The 23499-nt window shown below is 42.0% G+C and overlaps 1 protein-coding gene across 1 annotated transcript in view; it reads right to left on the bottom strand.

Moving 5' to 3' along the window:
• The window catches only part of LOC130706699 (ELKS/Rab6-interacting/CAST family member 1-like), a 237652-nt gene that overhangs the window by 148477 nt on the left and 65676 nt on the right, over positions 1 to 23499 (bottom strand). Inside the window, 1 exon segment of the mRNA XM_057539401.1 lies at positions 19491 to 19658. Within this exon segment, the coding sequence (XP_057395384.1) occupies positions 19491 to 19658 (168 nt within the window).

Genomic DNA, 23499 nt, shown 5'->3' with positions numbered 1-23499 from the left:
TAGGTACAAATGCAGGGCACCTAATTTGCAGCTCGATTATCTGGTTTTCCTCAGCAGCTACATTAACTAAGTGACAGTTAATACTGAGGATGGGATCAGAAGCAAACTATCAAAGCACAGGCCTCTGGGTCTGGTCAGCCCCTTACAACTTCACACCACTGAGGGCAGGGCAGCAACGGTACCCTGGTGGCCAAAAATGGTTATGACATCTGTTATCTGAGGCTGGAAAGAGAAATCAGTTTCTCAAAATGAGGTCATCAAAATGGCCATGGGTATGCACCCATTTATGATACAGGTTCTCTTGCCTCACTCAAACCAACTGAATCAGAACCTCCAACAATGATACCTAAGAATCTGCATTTTTTTTTTTTTAATTTATTTATTTATTTATTTTGGCTGTGTTGGGTCTTCGTTTCTGCGCGAGGGCTTTCTCTAGTTGCGTCAAGCGGGGGCCACTCTTCATGGGCCACTCTTCATCGCGGTGCGCGGGCCTCTCTCACTATCGCGGCCTCTCTTGTTGGGAGCACAGGCTCCAGACGCGCAGGCTCAGTAGCTGTGGCTCGCGGGCCTAGTTGCTCCGCGGCATGTGGGATCTTCCCAGACCAGGGCTCGAACCCGTGTCCCCTGCATTGGCAGGCAGATTCTTAACCACTGCGCCACCAGGGAAGCCCAGAATCTGCATTTTTAACAAGCCCCCTCGATGATTCTTATGTTTTAAATTTTATTGTGCACAAGAGCCCTTTACTTAGAGAATATTAGAGATGGAAGGAACCTTGATGATCATCTAACCCAAAGTTCACATACTGTAGATGAAAACACTGGGGACCAACGACGTAACATGATTTTCAAAGATCAAATAGTTCTTTAAACTCTTTAAAAAAAACAAAACAAAACTATGTCTCTAGTCCTACAAATTGTCAAGACTACTACTGACAGAAGAGAATATAAAATGTACCTCGTAAATATTTTCTTCAAAGATTGATGAAGATAACATGCTTCATCATTTAAAGGGATATGTTTCTGCTCTCAGGAAAATTAATCCAGAGCACCTCATTACCTGAAGCTGCCAACTAAATGAGTCATCATAACAGTTAAATTATTTTTTCCTTGTTGGTATGTTCAGTTTAATTATTGCCTTTTTTCCCCAAACCTACCTCCCTTGAGAAAATGCATAGGTTATTTGACCCAAAACACCAACATTCTTACAGATCACAAGCATTAAGTCATCATTTCCTCTGAAGCCACATCTCCAGGGCTGCAAGTCATATTTTTATATTAATGCAGCCTGAATTCTCCTGTGCGTGGGTCCTAAATCATGAGCTAGCAAGAGGGAGGAGATATGGGGATATATGTATATGTATAGCTGATTCACTTTGTTATAAAGCAGAAACTAACACCATTGTAAAGCAATTATACTCCAATAAAGATGTTAAAAAAAAAAAGATTACATTCTATTGGAGGAAAACAGTCAATAAACAAATATACAAATTAATTAAAAAAAAAAAAAAGTGGGTCTGTTTCCAGGGGCCTATTTAGCCAGTGGGTTCATCACCCGAAACCTCAGGCTCCCTTTCTTTATTCCTGCTTGATCCTGCCTTTTGATAATTTACAGTAAAGCACTATTGTCTTATTTTCTGCTTTAGACAAGCTTAAGAGAGAGTTTCTTAAGTCACTTGACCAAAATATATTTTGGAGCATGGAAAGAACATAGTTTCTTTGTTTTTGGGGGGGTTTTGTTTTCACAAAAGGATTACTTGGATTCAAAATCTTGTTCACTGACTTGTTAATCGTGATGTAGTGACATGACAAATTTCTCAGCCTGTTAGAGGCTTTAATTTCTTTTTCACAAAATGTAAAGAATAACACCTACCTTGCAAGGTTTTTTGCAAAGAGTCTAAAAAACACGTAGCACGTAAAACAGATAACATATGTAACACGAACAGTGTCTATTGTATATAAATAATTGTCAATGAAAAAATGTTGCCTGCCATATCAGTAAACAAAGGATGTTGCAGCCATCAAGCCATCACATTATAGCCGCCCCAAGAGTGAACCCTGAGGAAACTCAGGATGGAAACAGGATGCCCACCATCTAGCAGTCAACTGCCACAGCCTCCCCTGATGGTGCACCCCGAGGGAACTCAGGATGAGAAAGCACAGGATACTGGCCCACATAGCTGAGGTGCATATCAAAGGAAGGATTTCAGTGAGCCCAGACTTTTGCATCTTCCCAGACACAGAAAAACACTAAAAATTCATTAACTCGAGATGTCTGGTTTTCTTTAATTAACAGGAATCTTTCGATGTTCCGATGACCTGGTCTTTGTTGCAAAAACTCCTATAGTTGATGGTTCCTCCCTCTCCTTTTTGGATCAGTCCCTCAGAGAGAGCTGAGAGGCTGTGTCCCAGGCTTAAGTCCTCAGTTTTGCCCACCCAATAAAACATATTTCTCAACTTTGAGGTTGTGCATTTTTTTCAGTCAACATCATATATATGTTAAATATACATGTATAGAATATATATACACAAATATACATATATATTAGTGTAGGGGGTAAAAACATGGACTTTTCCTTGTTATTTAACCACTCTGAACCTCAGTTTCCATTTCAGCAAAATAGACATATTAACAGGTCCTAAATCACAGTGTTGTCAGAAGGGCTAAACACACATAAAGCATGTACCCGCTGTCTGGCAAACAGCAGGAGCTCAACAAATGTTGTCCAATGGCAAGGCAGCCCTCAAGAGACCAGCGGTCAGTACGTGGTGGGTATTATGATTATTGTTCATTTCTTTCAGGGGCAATCTGGAAGCGCAGAGGCAGAGGTTTGGAGGAATTTTAGGGGTCCACACAATACACCCAGGTGGGAACAACACAGATCCCCTGAGTGGGGTTCAGGGAGCACCTCAGCAGCCCTGGCCCTTCCTGCTCTCTCAGTTGGGAGGGTCTCAATGCTGGACTTTGTATTTTCAAAAGATGGCCCGGGCCTTCTTCAGAGAAGAGGAGGTGACAGACAGCATGATGATGGCTGATGAAGGTGTGGGATGATGAGCGGAGAGTCAGCTTGTACCAGAAACATCAACACTCAACCAATGCCTGGCTCTACTTCCTCACCTGTTGATTGATGACTAGGCTTTATCTAGTTTCAGGACGAGAGTAAAACACAAGGATTCGAAATAGAGTCACAAGTGTAGAAAACAAACTTATGGTTACCAGGGGGGGAAAGTGGGGAGGGGAGAGGGATAAATTGGGAGATTGGGATTGACATATACACAACACTACCTATAAACTAGATTACTAATCAGGACCTACTGTATAGCACAGGGAACTCTACTCAGTACTCTGTAATGACCTGTATGGGAAAAGAGTCTAAAAAAGAGTGGATTATATGTATATGTATAACTGATTCACTTTGCTGTACACCCGGAACTAACACAACATTGTAAATCAACTATACTCCAATAAAAATTTTAAAAAACACACGCAAGGATTCTCCAAAGATCTTATGTTTGGACCTGATTCCTAGATCTTCTTCTGGGAATTGGGGGTGGGAGGAGAGAGAGTAAAGGAAACAGTGGGGTGGGGCGGGGGGACGTGCATAGGGAAATGAGCGCTTCATGGTGGAAGCACTGAAGCACCACAAAAGGAGTTCCATCGATCCTGGAGAAATCCCCTCACGTCCCCTCCAGGAAAACTTCAAAACTCAGGACTGTCGATTCAGCGCACCTGAAAAAAACAGAGCAGATGGACGTCAGGACCCCGTTGGGATCCTGCAGCTCCATGGCTGCGGCCCCAGCAGTTTTGAGGGCAAACAGCTTACTCCAGAGTATTGATCCAGCCACAGCAAGGTGCAATCTGCTTAAAAAAAAAAAAAAAAAAAAAGTCTGTTTGAGAAATAGACCCACAGACACAGAAAACAAAATTTCGGTTACCGAAGGGGAAAGGGTGAGGGGAGGGATAAATTAGGAGTGTGGGATTAACAGAGACACACAGATATATGATATATGTAAAATAGATGAACAACAGGGTCCTACTGTAGAGCACAGTATTACTGTGCTCAATATTACTCAATATCTTGCAATAAGCGATAATGAAAAAGAATCTGGAAAAGAATATATATATACGTATGTATGTATACGTATGTATGTGTGTATGCATAACTGAATCACTTTGCTGTACACCTGAAACCACCAACAATGTAAATCAACCATTCTTCAGTTTAAAAAAATAATTTAAAAATAATTTTAAAGTCTGTGTATGTACAGCAACCCTACCCCGTCAAGCCGGGAAGACGAACAGCAGTTAAGTGTAGACAGAGGCAACCCACCACATTGTCCCCAGCACGCAACTCCAGACATGGTCAGAAGCCTTTTACTGCCTGAGAGTTTTAGCACATGAGGGGGAAGCTTTTCAACTCAATTAGCATTCAATGGTCCTGATGCTCAATCACAGGGATCAGCTGGGAAGTTACTAAAGCCATTACCAGGGGCTGGAGTCGCCAGCTGAGTTTGAAATGTCAGTGCCTTTCCCCTGACACCACCTCCCCTCTTCCCACTGTCCCTCCCAATCAGAGGTCCTGATAATTTGGTAACCTTTCACAACAGCAGGCAGTCATCCTTCAGTCTTGGGATCAGGGACTTTGAAATACCCAAGGAGTCAATTACAGCTTGGCTCTGTCCCTGGGAAAAGAAAGCAGCATCCGAGAGGTGGAAGGAATTGGGGTCCTGGGCAACGCGGGCACGTGAGTTCCGAGGCGCCTTCTCCCAGATGCTGCCTGCATCCCACCAAAGCTTCCGAGGAGACCACAGCCTGTAGGGGTAGAAAGAAGAGCCTGGGAAGACCCAGCTCAAGGTTGCTCTAAGCAAAAGAGAATATGAATGGAGAATTGTCTCGAATTAGAGGAGGATTGCAGGAATGTAACCCTTTGTATTCTAAAGATCTGACAGTGAATTGGTAGGTAGGTAGGACCTTGGCTAGTTGTTAATCAATACCCATTGGCCCTTTCTCTTTGCTGCATCCAGATTCCCTTCGACAGCCCCCTTGCCTCTGGGTGGGGCCCTGGAACGAGCCCTGACCAGTGGACCATGCGCAGAAGTGGCTCTGTCCTCTCTGGGCAGAAGAGGCCAAGAGCGTGCGTGCCTTCTCCAAGCTCCCTTCTTCCAGCGCCGGGGCTCGGAGGACCTGAGGAAGGTGACGCCACAACGTTGAAGGACCCTGAGTCCCTCACATCTGCAAAGAACAGAGTCTCCCACTCCAACCCTAGCCAGTAAATCGAGCAAGTAAGAAAACTTGAACCTGTATGGATGAAGAATGTCGCCTGCCCTATCAGTCAACAGAGTGTTGCAGCCATCAAGCCATCATCAGCCATGGCAGCCATCCCCGATGGTGCACCCGGAGGGGATTCAGGATGGAGAAAAGCAGGATGCTGGCTCTAGAGAGTTCAAATGCACATCAAAGGAAGGATTCCAATGAGCCCAGACTCCTGCCTCTTCCCATACACAGAAAAATGCTAAATTCATTGACTTGAGATGTCTGGTTTTTCTTTCATTAACAGTAATCTTTTGATGTTCCGACTACCTGGTTGTTTTGGGGTTTAACGTTTTGTTTTGTTTTGTTTTTGCAAAACTCCTATATGTCCTGGTTCCTCCCTTCCCTCTTCAGTGCAATCTCTCAGAGCGATCTGACACTGCCTCCCGGGCTTAAGTCCTCAGCAAGTCCACCAAAAAAAAGATGATTCTCAACTTTTAGTTGTGCATTTTTTTCAGTCAACACCTGCTAAGCCACTGAGATTTTAGGTTGTTTGTTAGTACAGCTACCATCAGTTATCCTGACTGACAAAATGACATAATCAGAATTACAAACAAAAATATCCATCATATATATATATATATATATATATATATATATATATATATATATATTTATAAACAACAAAATAACTGAATTAACTGTCCAAAAAAGGGAGCTGGTTAAATAAAGGATGGTACACGATACAGCCGTTAAGACACGTCTTTGAAATGATGCTAATGACACAGGGACACGATAAAAAGTGAACTTATTGTGTTTTATACTGCAGAGTAGTAACCAAAAAGTAATTGTAAAATAATTTAAGTACTTTGCTTAGAGTCTTTGAAGGGGATTTATGGATCACAGATTTTTTTTTTTTAAATTCTCCCTTTCCCGTCTTACCACAGCACTTGCTCCCACACTTCCTTCTTCAAATATTCGTGCACAAAATCCCCGCCACTAGCCTACTTACCTCTAGCCTCCCCTTCCTTTTTTCCCCAATACTGTACCCCCAAAACTAAAGGACAGTCCACCATGCAGAAAAGGAAGAATAGGTGGAAGGAGGGTAAGACTGCTAACAGTCATACATCAACAATGCTCACCCAGAACCTCTGGCAAAAGGAACTTCATTTTTCTACATCTTTCCAGAATCAGAATCTCTTGCTCACCTCTGGCCCAGGCTCAAAGGGAGCTCTTGTCGTCAGAGAAAAATTAAGGAGTTCTCCACTGCCTGTGAAAGTAACTGAGGATGCTTTCTGATACATTGCAGGCACGGAGAGAGAGCATGTTTAGCTTAGTCAAGGCCTCTTTTATGACATGGAAAGAAAAGAGGTCAAAGTTACATTAAAATGAAGAATCAAAGAGTTCTTTGATTTTTGAAAGAAATCATTAATTGCATGACTTTTGATCAGACTGCATGTCTTATCAAATCTGGAGCTCATACTTGCACGTGGATGAATAATACAAGAGTCCCCACAAGATCCCTCTTCCTCTGCAGCCCCATGTTTTTCTCCCTTTGGCTGGTGACAGTGGTTTTGCTCCTCTACGTGAGTTGGATGGGTTGGGAATGTGTCACTTTGAAAAGAAGATGCCCTAACACCTCTCCATAAAAAAGGCAGAGTTCTGGTTACCTCAGCCCTCCCATCCATTCTGGGCACCCACTCAGGGCTCCAAAATGATCTTGTTGGCTGGGCCTTCACAGTAGATAGGTGTGAATTAAATGACGAAGCTCTGGGCTGCGTCAGACAGAGGGGGCAAATCATAGTGTCTGATAGGACAGGTATTTTGCCCGTTTTTAAATTTCTACACGATGGGGGATCCTTTTCTAGGTTGACCCATCTGGAAGTTGCTTTCCCCCCCCCCTCCCCCGCCCCAGGTATCAAATTCAGCCTCAACAGAACATGGGCCCTCAGAGATGCCACAAACATAGAGACCCCAGAATGAGAAAAAGGAGAGCGCTGTAAACCTGGATCTCAAGGAGGACAGAAACAGGCATTTTGCAGACAGCATGAAAGGAAAGCACAGAAAATGACTCCACTTAAAACAGAATTTTGAAAACAAAAAACAAAAAAACAAAAAACAGAATTTTGAGCTACAACAGCTCCGGGGACTTGAATTCTCTCCAGTTAGTAAATACATAGTTTGCACCATCTTACCACAGAATAATCTGAGATAAGATGAGAGACAGGGTACTAAAGATCGACAAAACCTAGATTTTGAGTGAGGAGGACTCTGAAATGGGCAAGAATAGAGACATCTGCACTCAATACAAAAAGCTGAGAGTTTTGTCCACCCTTGTGAGGAAGGTATTAAGAACCTCAGTAAAGGGGCTTCCCTGGTGGCGCAGTGGTTGAGAATCTGCCTGCCAATGCAGGGGACACGGGTTCGAGCCCTGGTCTGGGAAGATCCTACATGCCGCGGAGCAACTGGGCCCGTGAGCCACAACTACTGAGCCTGAGCGTCTGGAGCCTCTGCTCCGCAACAAGAGAGGCCGCGATAGTGACAGGCCCGCGCACCGCGATGAAGAGTGGCCCCCACTCGCCGCAACTGGAGAAAGCCCTCACACAAAAACGAAGACCCAACACAGCCAAAAATAAACATAATAAATAAATAATAAATAAAAATTTTTTACAAAACACCAAAAACATAAAATCTGGAAAAAAGTTGAACACCTATATACGCCCTGCAGACTTTACATTTAGTATTTTGAAGAAAAAAAAACAAAACAAAGAACCTCAGTAAAAATGACTTCGAGTCTTCAATTACTTACTCCTTTTCTTAGTAAAAGTGGAGGGAGATAAACCACCTTAGTAATCGTTACGGATAATATCCGGACTATGGGTGTGTCACTGGCAATCTCAGAAAGTGGGTCTCTCTTGCCCTCCTGGGGCCCCTGGGGCTGTGCCAGCCCACCGGCACGCCCCATGTGGGGTGTCTGCTAGACTAGGGCATGGGTGGGGAGGCCCAGGTGTGAGGGGCCAGGTAGAGTACCTCTGCCTCCCCCCTGATCTCCTCCACAAAACTGCCCCTCCTCCTGAAGCCTGACCCCCAAGTCACACGTTCCTTATCATGACCTCACTGGGTAGTGATGACCTCACCGGCCTTCTAACAGTTTCCATGGCCGCGTAACTGCCAACGTGCTGCCCTGAGAAACTTCCCTGACAGTTCTCCACCAGATACCAATCTCTTTGGTTGTCTGAGTGAGAATGTGTGACTGGATCGTCTATATTAACTCAGACCTGTGCTCTGTTCCATGGGTGGGCAGTGCGGCAGGTACACCGAGACCGCCCGGAGGCATGGTGTCCACACAACCTCACCTGGCTGCCTCATGTTCCTGTGGGGTTTGCCCACTACGTATACCTGAGCGCGTTCCCAGCTGTAAGTAATACCAGTGACCTGGGACACCTTCAGGGACCCACAGTGCTCACTGCTGAGGACAAGTGAAAGGTCATCCCTGGACAAGTGTGCAGGATGGTCCTGATCTTTATAAATGTAGCTTCCCCTTTGGGCTACAGATGCTTCCATTCAGACCCTTTCCTGATTGGCCTCTTAGCAAAAGACAAGTGCATTTTTGTTGGCAAATGGTAAATGGAGCAGTTTGAGGAAGAGGGCCACTCTTGAAACACACCTTCAAACCCAGGCACCTCTGTGCTGTCATGGAGACATCTCTATCGGTGCCCTCACACACATCCCATCCTGAGCTGCTGAGTACTAGGGGAGAGGGTGGTGCCATATTGATGGGAAGACCGGAAGCACCAAGAGGGCTGTTGAAGTGCTAATGAGACTGGAGGGCTGAGGAGATGGTGTCCCAGGAGGCTGGGTTGATGTGAGCCTAGACTTGGTACCCAGAACGCGGTTCTCAGTCTCCTGATCACTCTGCCTCAGTACTTGGCCTTGTTCTAATCTACATAAAAGTATCAGAGGGCTAGAGTTCAGTGTGGTCGAAACAGGCAGTATAAATGGGGCCCAAGAGGGGTTGCCAAGGTGGGAGGGGTTCTTCACCAATTTATATTAGATTATTTTTTTCCAAAACTTGAAAGACATTTCCATTAAAGCCTCAGAAGTGACAGACTGCAAGAAATGTTTTCTCTGTTGTGGAAGGGAGAGATGGAGAGGCTCACGGTTGCAATGACTTTCGGGTTCTACTGTTTTCCCTGGAAACGGTGAAGAGACTTCCTCATGTGCTGCAGCCGTAGGCTCTAGGAATTGCTTTTGCAGCCAGTGTCCCTTCTCTAGGGACTCACAGAGGTGATGGGCCAAGGCTGTGTTTTGGATGTCAAGTCGATTAAAGGTCTTCAGCCAGAAACTGGGAGAGACATGAGAGAGGGAAATTCTGGCAGGAGGCTGTGTACAGCGGAAATGACTGATCAGTTCTGATTTTCTTTGCAGCAGCAATGGCTCCCGTTTCTCCCCCTACCCCTGGCCACTACCATGTCCTCTACCGAGGGTGTGGAGAAACGCAGTTGGGCTGGCATGGGGAGACATACTGCCTGGCTGGTGGCTACCGGGCCTACGGGGATGTTCCTTTGGCCACGCCAGCAAAGGTGGAAGCAGAGAAGCCAGTCCCCAGACATGCTCCCAAGAGAAAGCGCGCTCCGGAAGAGTCAGACGAAGACCTGGGTTGCCCCAGACCCAAAATCCGGCGATTGGAGCATTCATGCAGCTTCGGACTACAAGGTGCTTTGATTCTCAAGCAGGGTGGCCCAACCTCTGGGCACATTCCCTCTGCAACAGCCCCAGTAAACGAAATGTCCCATCCTTACTTTCTCAAGGTCGGCAACAGGGAGTCCCCTCCTAAAGAAGGTTCTCTCGCATTGCCACTCTCTCAAAGGCTGCCCCCAGTGTGCTTCCTTCCTGTGGGCCTGATCAGCCTAAGGGCAGAGTTGTCTCTTCCCTTCTCTGAGTCGGACCAAATCGTCTTAGTAACACCTCTTCACAGTGGTGACCGTGTGTTTCACGGGGGCTGCTGCTGAGCCTTTATCTCATCCTTTCATGGTGGAGAGAGGGAGGATTATAATGATTTTTACTTCTAGGGGAGAGGGTGGTGCCATATTGATGGGAAGACCGGAAGCACCAAGAGGGCTGTCGAAGTGCTAATGAGACTGGAGGGCTGAGGAGATGATGTCCCAGGAGGCTGGGTTGATGTGAGCCTAGACTTGGTACCCAGAACGCGGTTCTCAGTCTCCTGATCACTCTGCCTCAGTATTTGGCCTTGTTCTAATCTACATAAAAGTATCAGAGGGCTAGAGTTCAGTGTGGTCGAAACAGGCAGTATAAATGGGGCCCAAGAGGGGTTGCCAAGGTGGCAGGGGTTCTTCACCAATTTATATTAGATTATTTTTTTCCAAAACTTGAAAGACATTTCCATTAAAGCTTCAGAAGTGACAGACTGCAAGAAATGTTTTCTCTGTTGTGGAAGGGAGAGATGGAGAGGCTCACGGTTGCAATGACTTTCGGGGTCTACTGTTTACCCTGGAAACGGTGAAGAGACCTCCTCATGTGCTGCAGCCGTAGGCTCTAGGAATTGCTTTTGCAGCCAGTGTCCCTTCTCTAGGGACTCAGAGAGGTGATGGGCCAAGGCTGTTTTGGATGTCAAGTCGATTAAAGGTCTTCAGCCAGAAACTGGGAGAGACATGAGAGAGGGAAATTCTGGCAGGAGACTGTACAGCAGAAGTGACTGATGAGTTCTGATTTTCTTTGCAGCAGCAGTTCCTTTGGCCACGCCAGCAAAGGTGCAAGCAGAGAAGCCAGTCCCTAGACATGCTGCCAAGAGAAAGCGCGTTCCGGAAGAGTCCGTGCTCCACAACAAGAGAAGCCACCGCAATGAGAAGCCTGTGCACAGCAACAAAGAGTAGCCCCCGCTCGCCGCAACTAGAGAAAGCCCATGCACAGCGACAAAGACCCAACACAGCCAAAAATAAATAAATAAATTTAGTTTTTTTAAAAAAAGAATATATTCATAAGGGTTGAAGGCATAAAACTGAAGGAGATAAACAGACTAAATAAATCAAGTTTCAAAAGATTCTTAAAGATTAGAGTCATTGGCTGAATTTAGCAAAGTAAAATGTAATAAAGAACAAACAATTTTAACACCTATTAATATATGCATGGTATATAACACTTCATGGGTTCCAAGGTGCTTTTATACACATTACATCATTTAACAACCCCCCCCAAAGTAACTATTATACCCTGTCTACTGAGGGTAGAGGAAACTGAGGGTTAGTGAGTTTTCCCAATACCACATTTCAGGGAGGGCCAAGAACAGAACATTAATCACCTTCTAATCATCTCTCTTGCAACTAGATCCAAAATTCCAAAGAGTACAAGTATGGAGGAAAAATGAGTGTAGAAAAACAACTGCCATCAGAAAAATTAATCAGGGCAAGTAAGAATAATGGGAGGAACAGCAATATTTCACCGAGGAAAATAAGATTTGGGGGCTGTCAAATATAGGCTCCCAATATCTAAAAAATCATCCTGCTGAAGGAGGATTACACTTGTTCAATACGGCCCAAGCTAATCTTAACCAGCAAATACGATAAGTAGCCAAATTCTGGTTCAAGGAAAGAGGGTCAAAACTGTCCAAGCCATTCATGCATCTTAATTGGACATATCTGACCATAAGCTGAATAAATCCATTTGCCAGACTTTGTAGGAAATTTTCATCAAACGAACAGCTGGGCTTTATCAAATGAGACTCTACATCTGCATCAGACATTGTTTCAAAATATACAAATAAACTTCTAGAGGAAGGTGGTTCTAATTTCACAATTATAAAATTAGGAATGAATTTAAAGTAAAACACAGGAAAAAGTCTTTCTCAATGAAGATAGATATGTAGGTACAGAGAAGGTTTTTTCTAGGCATTTTTATTATTCATAATCAAACAAAAGGAAACATATAAAGTATATAATAAGCACCCATGTACCAGCAAATTAAACAGAAGTAAATCTGCCTCCAGGTATTTTAAATATATTTCAAATATAAATATGTATCTATATGTTATGAAGTATGTTAAATTACACACAAACGCATTACCCATCGTAAGAATGAGAATTACCTGAACTACTTAAGATACTCATATATTCTTCCTTATCCCAACCCTCTTCCCTTCCCTACCTCCAGAAGAAATAACTTTGCTGAATTTTTATCCTAAATATTCCCTTGCCCTAAAACGAAAAGAATAATATATTCCACTGTGTGACTATACCATAACTTACTAACTCAATCATTCTGTCAGTAAACATTTGCAAAGTATTTCCTCAGTTCTGTTTTGGTTTTTTCCTTAATCCAAACAAGGTTACTATGAGCATTCTTACATACATCCTGGAGTTCATCTACAGTATATGTATCTGGCAGGGTACCCTTATGTTTAGTAAGTGCTTTCCAAAATAGTTGTACCTATTTAAAAACCCAACAGCACTGTGTGAGAAATTCAGTTGCCACATTTACCAACACCTGATACTGTCAGACTTCTTAATTTTTGCGAACACAGCTTACAATGCTAAGTATAAAATGGTTTCTTAATCTGGTCTTATTTTACATTCCACTGATTACAGTGAGGGTACATAACTTTTCATATTTATTTGCCATGTATATTTCCTCTTATATAAATTTTATTAACACATACACAGGTTGTACGAAAACATGCATCCTGACCTAAGATACGGGTGCATGCATAAACACCAAAGCAAGCGTTTATTTCTGCGAGAGAATGGAGGGGAATACTCTCAAGAAAAGATATGCCAAAGAACTTTGACTCTGTTTGAAATTTTACTTCCCAAGTTGAGTAATTACCATTACTTATTATGTTATTCTCTATGCTTTTTGAATCTCACAAATAATTAAATTATAAAATGTAAAAAGATAATATAAATGCATGGTCAACAAGCAAGCACCCAGTGGACTTCCCTGGCTGTCCAGTGGTTAAGACTATACTTTCCAATGCAGGAGGTACAGGTTCAATCCCTGGTCAGGAAGCTAAAATCCCACATGCCTCGCAGCCAAAAAACCAAAACATCAAACAGAAGCAATACTGTAACAAATTCAATAAAGACTTTAAAAATGGTCCACATCCAAAAAAAAAAAAAAAAAATCTTAAATAAAAAGGTACACTTTAAAAAAATACAAACAAGCAAGCAGCCAGGACCACTCTTGAAAAAGTGTTCAAAGGAGTTCTTGGGGAACCAAGAATTAAATGAAATGTAAACCTTGGGAACAGGTAAGCCATGGTGCTACAAACAGTGGTAAACATTAAATTCACTTAAACACAGAAATAAAGGCTAAACAATATGAATCATGATTACAGAAAAGACTTTTTCCCCTTCGAAAAGCAACACAATGTAAATATGAAAAGCACTGTGGACTCAGCAAAAGACAACAAAGCTTACCAACAAAAATCAGGAAGGGGGATTATAAACAAACTAAGTATTTTTCATAAAAAGCAGTCAAAGAAACAGAGGCAGATAAATGGAACAGACCAGAAACAGGCCCAGATTTAAACGACAATTTATTTTTGGCGTTTCAAATCAGGAGGAAAAAGGTAGATTATTTAATAAATATTATAATGATGACTGGCCACATAGAAAAAGAAAAAGCTGAATCATTAAAGCCAATATATAAATTTTATAAAACAATTTTTAGGTATAAAGAAAAAAGAAACTTTAAATGTACCAGAAGAAAGCATGCGTGAATGACTTAATAACCTTGGTGGGCATAAGGACTTTCTGAGCATGACTGAAAATTGAGAGGACACAGAGGAAAGGACAACTAAATTTGACACATAAATTCTAAAACAAATACCATAAAGGAAGTAAAAAAGAAAATGACAAACAAGAAAATATATTTGCAAAACATGAGGAAAGAGGCCAATTCACTTACTAGGGAACCCCTATAAATCAATAAGGGAAAAAAAATAAACCATCTAACAGAAAAATGTAGAAACGACATGAATATGTAGCTTCAAAACGAAGAAAACCCTATGAAAAAATGCTCAACATGCACTCAAATTTAAATAAATATTAAGCAAGAAAGTAGATATTTTTGGAACTTCCCTGGTGGCGCAGTGGTTAAGAATCCACCTGCCAATGCAGGGGACATGGGTTCGATCCCTGGTCGGGGGAATAAGATCCCACATGCCACGGGGCAACTAAGCCCACGTGCCTCAACTAGAGAGCCCGTGTGCTGCAAACTACAGAGCCCATGCGCTCTGGAGCCCATGCGCCACAACTAGGGAGAGAAAACCCACATGCCACAACTAGAGAGAAGCCCGCGCGCCGCAACGAAAAGCTTGTGCGCCGCAACGAAAGATCCCATGTGCTGCAACTAAGACCTGACGCAGTCAAAAACAAACGAACAAACAAAAAGCAATATAGGGGAAGTTTCCACAAGCTAAACATAGTCTAACCATATATCCAGCCATCATGCTCCTAGGTATTTACCCAAATGAGTTAAAAACTTGTGCCCACACAAAAACCTGTATGGGAATGTTTATAGCAGCTTTATTCAGAATTGATAAAAATTGGAAGCAACCAAGATGTCCTTCTGCAGGTAATTACATAAACAAACTATAGTACATCAGACAGCAGAATATTATTCAGCGATAAAAAGAAGTGAGTTATTAAGCCATGAAATGAAATGGAGGAATTTTAAATGCATATAGTAAGTAAAAGAAACAAGTCCTGGAAAGGGTGCATACTGTATGATTCCAAATACATGACATTCTGGAAAAGGCAAAACTGTAAACAGTAAAAACATCCGTGGTAGCGAGCTGGGAGAGCGATGAATAGGTAGAACACGGAGATCTTTAGGCCAGTGAAGATACTCTGTATGACGCTGTAATGGTGGATTCATGTCATTATACATTCAGCAAAACCCACAGAACTGTACAAGACAAAGAGTGAAACCTACTGTAAGCTACAGACTTTAGTTAATAATAATGTACCAATATCGGTTCATCAATTTTAACACATGTACCACACCAATGCAAGATGTTAATAACGGGAAACTGTGGGCAGGGAGTAAATGGGAAAATGCCCTAAAAATAAAGTCTGTTAATTTAACAACAACAACAAGAAAGCAATAGGGGGTATCTCAAAGGCATAGGGAAGGGAAGAGCCCGGCGGAAGGTGCTCGGCTGGGGGTTGTAGTTAAGGTGGGACAAAACCAGGTGACAAGCAAGGAGGAAGGGGGAAGGGCCGCACCACAGCAAACACAGCACTCGTGTGGCCAGGGCGGGGCTGCTGACCCCGTGCTCCTCTTGGGGAGCTCACAGCGAGCCATTTGTTTGTGTTCTCCGCACTCACGCATTCTCCAAGTCTTGGGAACTGGAACATTTCTCTCTCCCGGCTCAGAAATGATCAGTGGAAAAGGAACCAAAACAAGTACCTCATTATGTGTCAAGATTACTCTGGGAAAACTGTGGGCTGTTGACTGAACTGCTTCTCTTAATCGGCTGGTGCTCTAGCTTTAAAAGTTCCCAGGAGACAACCTGAAATCCAGAATCTTCTCAAAATAGAAAAGAGTGGGGGAAATTCTGAATACATCACCAAACAGTAAGAGCCTCAAGCCTTTGGAAAGAGCCCAAAGGCCAAAAGCAAGACCTGCAGAGCTCTGTCCACACTGGTGGGTAACCTGGTGATTATCTAACAAATTCAGCATGTGTCTACCAGAGTTCCAGAAGAGTGAGAAACCTTGGGATTCGTCTGAGTTAGAACAATCTTTGATTACAGCTGAGTCACCTCTGTGTTCTTAATACAAGTAAGACCTGGGGTCTTTTCACTGTGTCTATTCATGTGATAAATGTCGCCCTCCAGTGTGAAATGGAAGGACGCCCTTGTTCTGTGGGGAAGACAACTGTGGAAGAAGGAGCTATGAGTACGGAGAGAGCCACCTAGAATGCCCCCTCCAAACCCGTCGGCAGAAGGCCTCTTCCTGGGGGCCTCTAACAGATCCTGAATGCTGCAGAAACCCCAGAGGCTTGGGATCCGGGACCTTCCAGGAACTCAAGATCTCTCTTGCTGAGGTCCTTTCCATCATCACATGGACCAAAGTCTTCACCAAAGCCTTTGTGCTTCTCACCGTCTTCCTTACCAGGAAGCTCCACACGCCAGCCAACTATCTCACTGGCTCCCTGGCCAAGACCAATCTCTTGGCTTTCATCTTGGTCATAGCCATCTGCATCACATATACCATCACCCACACCTGGAACTTTGGCCAAATCCTATGTGACATCTGGCTGTCTTCTGGAATCACGTGCTGTGTGCATCTCTGCATCACTGCTGTGGACGTGTACCGGCCATCACCAACATCCTGTAGTACAACAAACGCCAGATATGCGGCCTCCACAGTCACCACTGTCTGGGCCATTTCATCTCCACCCTGGCGCTCTTCTCCCAGATCTCCTACATGATCTACTCCACAGATGGTGCCTTCTACAGCCTGTCCGTGCGGCTCATCACCTTTCACACGGCCTCCGGAAGCCACCATATCACCACAGCCCAGCTCATCAGAGTTCACTCTGCTCCCTCAACCCCCAGTCTCGCACTCAGCCAGCTCCCCTCTGTCAACCACCTGAAAATCAAGCTTGCTCATAGAATCCTGGAGCAAGGGGATGTTTGCACCTCAAGAAAGGAAAGCCATAATACAAATAACTATAGCTCTCTTGAGAACCTTTAACTGCCTCTAAACTTACTGTGTTTTCTGGTTTATTTTATGTGGATCCAAAAATTAAAGCTATTTCTATTTTATCAGCAAACAATGGTCCAGGAAACACATCACGAACGTTGAGTCTAATGATGTTAGTGCAGCAACTTCTACAACAAAATAAGTAGGCAGAAAGCACTGAAGGCTCTAAGCACTGAAAATGACAGGTATAGAGGCATTATCTTAAAAGAAGCAATAATAATCTAAACCAGTTTGGAAAGTACCTGTGCTACCTATTTGATAACTGTTTTAAGACAAATCAAAGTCTATAACATGACAAATTAGTGAGGCAGCTAGTGTACTAAAAAGAGCACAATTACCGGCCCTCTAGAGCCTACTCCACTGGCCCTCCACGGCGAAAGGCAAAGAGACTAGACAAAGCATAATACATGTCATATTTGTATGATGTCCTGTAGTGTCAAAAAGCTTCAACACATACTACTAATTCTCCCAACAGGAAAGTTGTTGTCATGGGAAAAGCTGCATTTTGGAATAAGACCAACCTTGTGACAAAACCTGAAGCTACCACTTTTTTAGCTAAACAAATTTGTACAAATTTGAACCTCCCTTATGATGTAATATGTCTCGGACTTTGTTGGTTTGGGGCTTGTTTTTGTTTTGGGGGCGGGAAAGGGGAGCATGGGAGAATGGATACCAAGGTATAAAAGTGTTTTATTAGTGAGTACTGAAATAACTTAATGGATTGGGACTTAACATTTTTCTATTTCCTTTAAGAAATGGGAGAAGATAGTTCAGAGTATATTTTGTGAAAATTTTGTTTTAGCTGTACCTCTAAGCATGTATACTATACGTTGACACAGATGAATGTAACATATATTTCTTATTATGTGTCATGGCCTAAAAATTTAGCCACTGATTATAACAGAGCAATCAAGATCTAAAATCCACTACCAAAAAGTTGCAAGGATTAAACAAGATTACAGATATAAAGTGGCTAACATAAGTGCTGCCACTCTATTTTTACAAACTATGATTATTCCAGGATAATGAGGCATTATTTCTAACTTCAAACCCCTGTTCACAGTTATTAAAAACTTTTTTTAATGTTTATCTAGTTAAAAATAAAACGTGCATTAGTTTGAAACAACCTTTGGGTTCTAACCAATGTACTTGTGACTTGGCAAAATCCACCAACATTACAAATGCATATCCTTGCACCCAGCAATTCTACTTTAAGTAATTTACCTAGAAATATACTTCACATATGAATAAACTAAATATGCACATTTTTAAAATGCAGCATCATTTTACATAACAGCAGAAACTTTAAGCAGACTGTCCATCAGTGGAAACCTTGTAATAAACCGTAGCACATCCACACAGGTGCTGTTGGTAACAATGAAGAAGCCCCGGAAGAAGTTTCAAAATATATTAATGGGGAAAAAAGGAAAGGAAAGGAAAGGGAAATAAAGGAATGGTAACATTTGTGTTTAGAGAAACATTTTTGCTTTATATGGATTATGCATAAAATGTTTATGGAAGAACACAGAAAGAGGTAAACAGAAAAAAAGAGAATACGTATTTGCCTGTGTATATGTAAACTGTGCCTGGAAGCGTATACAAGAAACGGGTAAGGGGAAGGGAGCAGTTGGGGGTAAGGTGAGAAGAACATATGTATAAAAATGTAAAGCAAAGTAGCATCCACTAACAAGATACCACAGTCACCCATCTAGAGTGATCAAATTTTTATGTCTACTCATTGAAAGCAAATGAAAACCAAATTAACAGAGGACAAATATTGAACATGGTCCTCTGTACACAAAAGAAAAGCTGAATTTGAGGTTTAGTGAAGAGAGTTTTATTCCTGGGCTATTGTTAGAGGTTAAAAATAAACTGGGACAATGTCAAATATTTCTGATCTATCCCCTCGGTGGAGAAGAACAATAAATACCAGTGTCTACTGTAACTATTATCTCAAAGGTACCCTTTAATTTAGCTAAAAGGGGGAGGGGAAGACAATTATTAGTACTTCCCTTATTTATTACAGTGTTAGCCTCTTTCCAGTTATGATTAAGGTAAAATAGGAAAGAAAGTCTTCCTTTCCTTGACATATGTAGATTAGATGTCATTATAGTAGCATGTGTTTCTATTCAAAATTGCAGTCTTGCAAGAATCCCGGCCCACGTGCTAGTGCTAATTCATGGCCCTACAGTTGCCATACAAGACAGAAGATTAGGAGAGGTAGAAGAATGCCAATGCAAATACTCTGGCAATTTACAAGGCACTTTTCAGAGACAGTAGCATGGAAAATACTACTGAAGATACCAAACAGTGTTTACTTCGAAAGTTTAAAAACTGAATATACAGAACAGTTTTCACAATCTACCTCCTGCAGCAATGGTTTCAATTACGACCTGCAAAAATATAAACAGAGGAATGAGAGAGAAACTCTGATAGCACTTAGGTACAACTCAGTGGTAGGAATGAGGACGTGGGTCTGATGCGGGACCCTGGGCTCAGAACACCTGCACCTCACCTTCTTCTGAAGGACATTAACTTTCCGCTCCTTCACATCCAGCATGTCCTTGAGGTCATGGATCTCCCCAGCTTGTGTCCCCTTCTCCTCAGCCATGTCCTGGATTTGTTTTGTCTTCTTATTCAGCATGGTTTCCTTCTCTTCCAAACGCAACCGCAGAGCATCCACCTAAGAATATAACATTTTTACAAATGATTACTTGAAAAGAAAGGAACGTAATTCCTTCCAAATAGATGTGTACAGTTGCCTAAATGATACTTTTAGAGTAAACTTTCATTAGAATCAAATAAAATACCACTCTAAATACAACTGTGACTATTTAGAAATGAAACCCTAAAATTTTGTGAGCACTTCCATGATAAAATAACATTTACATCCGTTAAATTACGGTGTCATCAAAATAAACAGACCTGAATAAAGGGGACAAAATTGGAGAATTTATATAAAGGGGTTGAGTTGAGCTTTGCTACTTCTATAAAAGTGGTATAATCTATTATGTTTCTCAAATTTAGAATCATTTGGAGGATTTAAACAGAATGCCAGGCCAAGCCACCAGTTTCTAATTCGGCAGGGTTGGGGCTCAAGAATCAATATTTCTAACAAGTTCCCAAGTGATGCTACACTGCTTTAGAAAATCTAAAAGTAGAAAGAAAACCGTAAGCGTCACCAAACATGACACTTGCTGTATCAGAGAATACAATCTAGCTGCAGCTGACAATCCCATAATGCACTTAGAGATCTGTAAGGCAAAGCAAGGTCTACTTTCAGATCTCAAGACTAGTCAGCTAAAGCTTGGTATCCAGCTACCTTTATCACCAAAGTTTCATACCATCCATTAGATATAACTTTAAAATAATTAGAAATCTAATATAAGTACTTATGTTTTCTTCCAGTTTTGAGATACAACTGACATACGGCACTGTGTAAGTTGAAAGTGTACAGCATCATTATTTGACTTCCATGCGTCATGAAGTGATTATCACAGTAAGTTTTATGAACATCCATTGTCTCATACAGATACAAAATTAAAGAAATAGAAAACAACCTTTTCCTCATGACGAGAACTCTTAGGATCTTCTCCCTTAATGACTTTCACATACAACACACAGCCGTGCTGATTATCTTTATCCTGTTGTGCACCGCACCCCAGTACTTATTTACCTGATATCTGGACGTTTGTACCTTTTGACTGTCTTCATCCAATCTCCCCTCCCCTGATTCCTCACCTCTGGTAACCACATATCTGGTCTCTTGTTCTGTTTGGTTTTCAAGTATAACTGACCTACAGCCCTATGTTACTTCCTGAAACACAGCAGTGTAAGTTGATTTTACTATACATTTCAAAAAGTCTATTACAATACGTCACCACACAATAATATTCCATAGTTACTGACTGTATTCCCCACACTGTACATTTCATCCCCTTGACTCATTTATTTTTGTAACTGGAAGTTTGTCCCTCTTAATCTCCCTCACCTATTTCTTTCCTCTCCCCATCCTCCTCTCCTCTGGCAACTACCTGTTTGTTCTCTATATCTATAATTCTGTTTCAGTTTTGCTATGTTTGTTTACTGGCTTTTTAAGATCCCACATAGACGCGAAATCACACAGTATTTGGCTTTCTCTGTCTGGCTTACTTCACTTATTAGCATAATGTCCTCAAGGCCCATCCATGTTGTCACAAACAGTAGGATTTCCTTCTTTCTCATGGATGAATAATAATATACACATACACAGACAACATCTTCTTTATCCATTCATCCACTGATGGACACATAGGTTGCTTCCATTATCTTGCTTCATTAATGCTGTAATGAACATAGGGGTGTATGTATCTCTTATAATTAGTGTTTTTGTTTTCTTCAGATAAATACCCCAGAGTGAACTGCTGGATCATACAGCAGTTCTACTTTTAATTTTTTGAGGAATCTCCATACTGTTTTCCATAGTGGCTGCACCAACTTACATTCCTACCAACAGTGCACAAGGATTCCCTTTTCTCCACAGACCACAGACTCACCAGCACTTGTTATTTGCTGGCTTTTGGATAATAGCCACTCTGACAGGTGTGAGGTGATATCTCATTGTAGTTTTGATTTGCATTTCCCTGAGGATTAGTGATGTTGAGCATCTTTTCACGTGCCTGGTGGCCATCTGTATGTCTTCTTTGGAAAAATGTCTACTCAGATCCTCTGCCCATTTTTTAATCAAGTTTTTTTTTTTTTTGATGTTGAATTGTATGAGTTCTTTGTATATTTTGGACCCCTTATTGAATACATTATCTGCAAATATCTTCTCCAATTCAGTAGGCGGTCTTTTTGTTTTGTTAATAGTTTCCTTTGCTGTGCAAAAACTATGTAGTTTGATGTGGTCCCACTTGTTTAGTTTTGCCTGTTTCCCTTGCCTGAGGAGACATATCCAAAAAAAATTACTAAGACCGATATTGAAGAGGGTACTGCCTATGTTTTCTTCTAGAAGTTTTATGGTTTCAGGTCTCACATTTAAGTCTTTAATCCATTTTGGTTCTTTGGTTATTTTCTTAAATTAATTTATTTATTTTTGACTGCGTTGGGTCTTTGTTGCTGCACGCGGGCTTTCTCTAGTTGCGGCGAGCGGGGGCTACTCTTTGTTGTGGTGCGCGGGCTTCTCATTGTGGCAGCTTCTCTTGTTGTGGAGCACGCGCTCTAGGCACACGGGCTTCAGCAGTTGTGGCACGCGGGCTCTAGAGCGCAGGCTCAGTAGTTGTGGCACACAGGCTTAGTTGCTCCGTGGCATGTGGATCTTCCTGGACCAGGGCTCAAACCTGTGTCCCCTGCATTGGCAGGAGGATTCTTAACCACTGTGCCACTAAGGACGTCCTTTTAATCCATTTTGAACTTGTTTTTGTGCATGGTGTGAGAGAGCAGTCCAGTTTCATTATTTTTCATGTAGCTGCCCAGTTTTCCCAACACCGTTTGTTGAAGAAGCTGTCTTTCCCCCACTGTATATTCTTGGCCCTTTGTCATAGATTAATTGCCCATATAAATGTGGATGCATTTCTGGGCTCTCTATTATGTGCCATTGATCCATGTATCCATTTTTGTGCCAGTACCACACTGTTTTGAATACTGTAGCTTTATAATATAGTTTGAAATCAGGGAGCATGATACCTCCAGCTTTGTTCTTCTTTCTCAAGACTGTTTTGGCTATTTAGGGTCTTTTGTGTTTCCATACAAACTTTAGAATTATTCTAGTTCTATGAAGAATGCCATTGGCATTTTGTACTTAGTTTAAAATCTATTCACAGCAAATTTCATTAAACATACTCACACACCAAATTCTTTTGTTTTTTTACTTTCCCACTAAGGATTTATAATTCAGCAAATAGTTACACATTTGATTACAGAAAAACAGGGAAGTGGGTTTCTTTCTGTTCAACAAAAATAGAACATGAGTCACACATGCAAGCCACTTCTGAAATTTTTAATTTTCTAGCAGCCACATTAAAAAGTGATAAGGGAACAGGTAAAATTAATTTTAAGAATATATTTTATTTCATCTAATATATATACACATTATTGTCATTTCAAACCTGTAGTCTATATAAAAAAACTATTAACAAGCTATTTAACGTTTCTGTTTTGTACTTTGGTCTTCAGAGCCCAATGCATATTGTAATTGACACTTATGTCACATCTCAATTTGGACTTGCCATGTTTCAAGTGCTCAATAGCCACATGTGGCTGGTGGCTACACACTGACAGTGCACATCTAAGATAACAAGTACGTTTCTACAGAACATCTTTAATCTTGAACTTGTCCTATATTATTTTTCCTGTCTGAATGTAGAATAACCCACAAAGAAAAAATAGATCAGACTTCCCTGGTGGCGCAGTGGTTAAGAATCCGCCTGCCAATGCAGGGGACAGGGGTTCGAGCCCTGGTCCAGGAAGATCCCACATGCCGCGGAGCAACTAAGCCCGTGCGCCACAACTACTGAGCCTGCGCCCTAGAGCCCGCAAGCCACAGC

The sequence above is a fragment of the Balaenoptera acutorostrata genome, unplaced genomic scaffold (assembly GCF_949987535.1).
Source record: "Balaenoptera acutorostrata unplaced genomic scaffold, mBalAcu1.1 scaffold_376, whole genome shotgun sequence".
In the NCBI taxonomy this organism is placed as follows: Eukaryota; Metazoa; Chordata; class Mammalia; order Artiodactyla; family Balaenopteridae; genus Balaenoptera; species Balaenoptera acutorostrata.
Note: the sequence above shows the minus strand (reverse complement) of the source record. Positions and strands in the feature narration are given on the sequence as shown.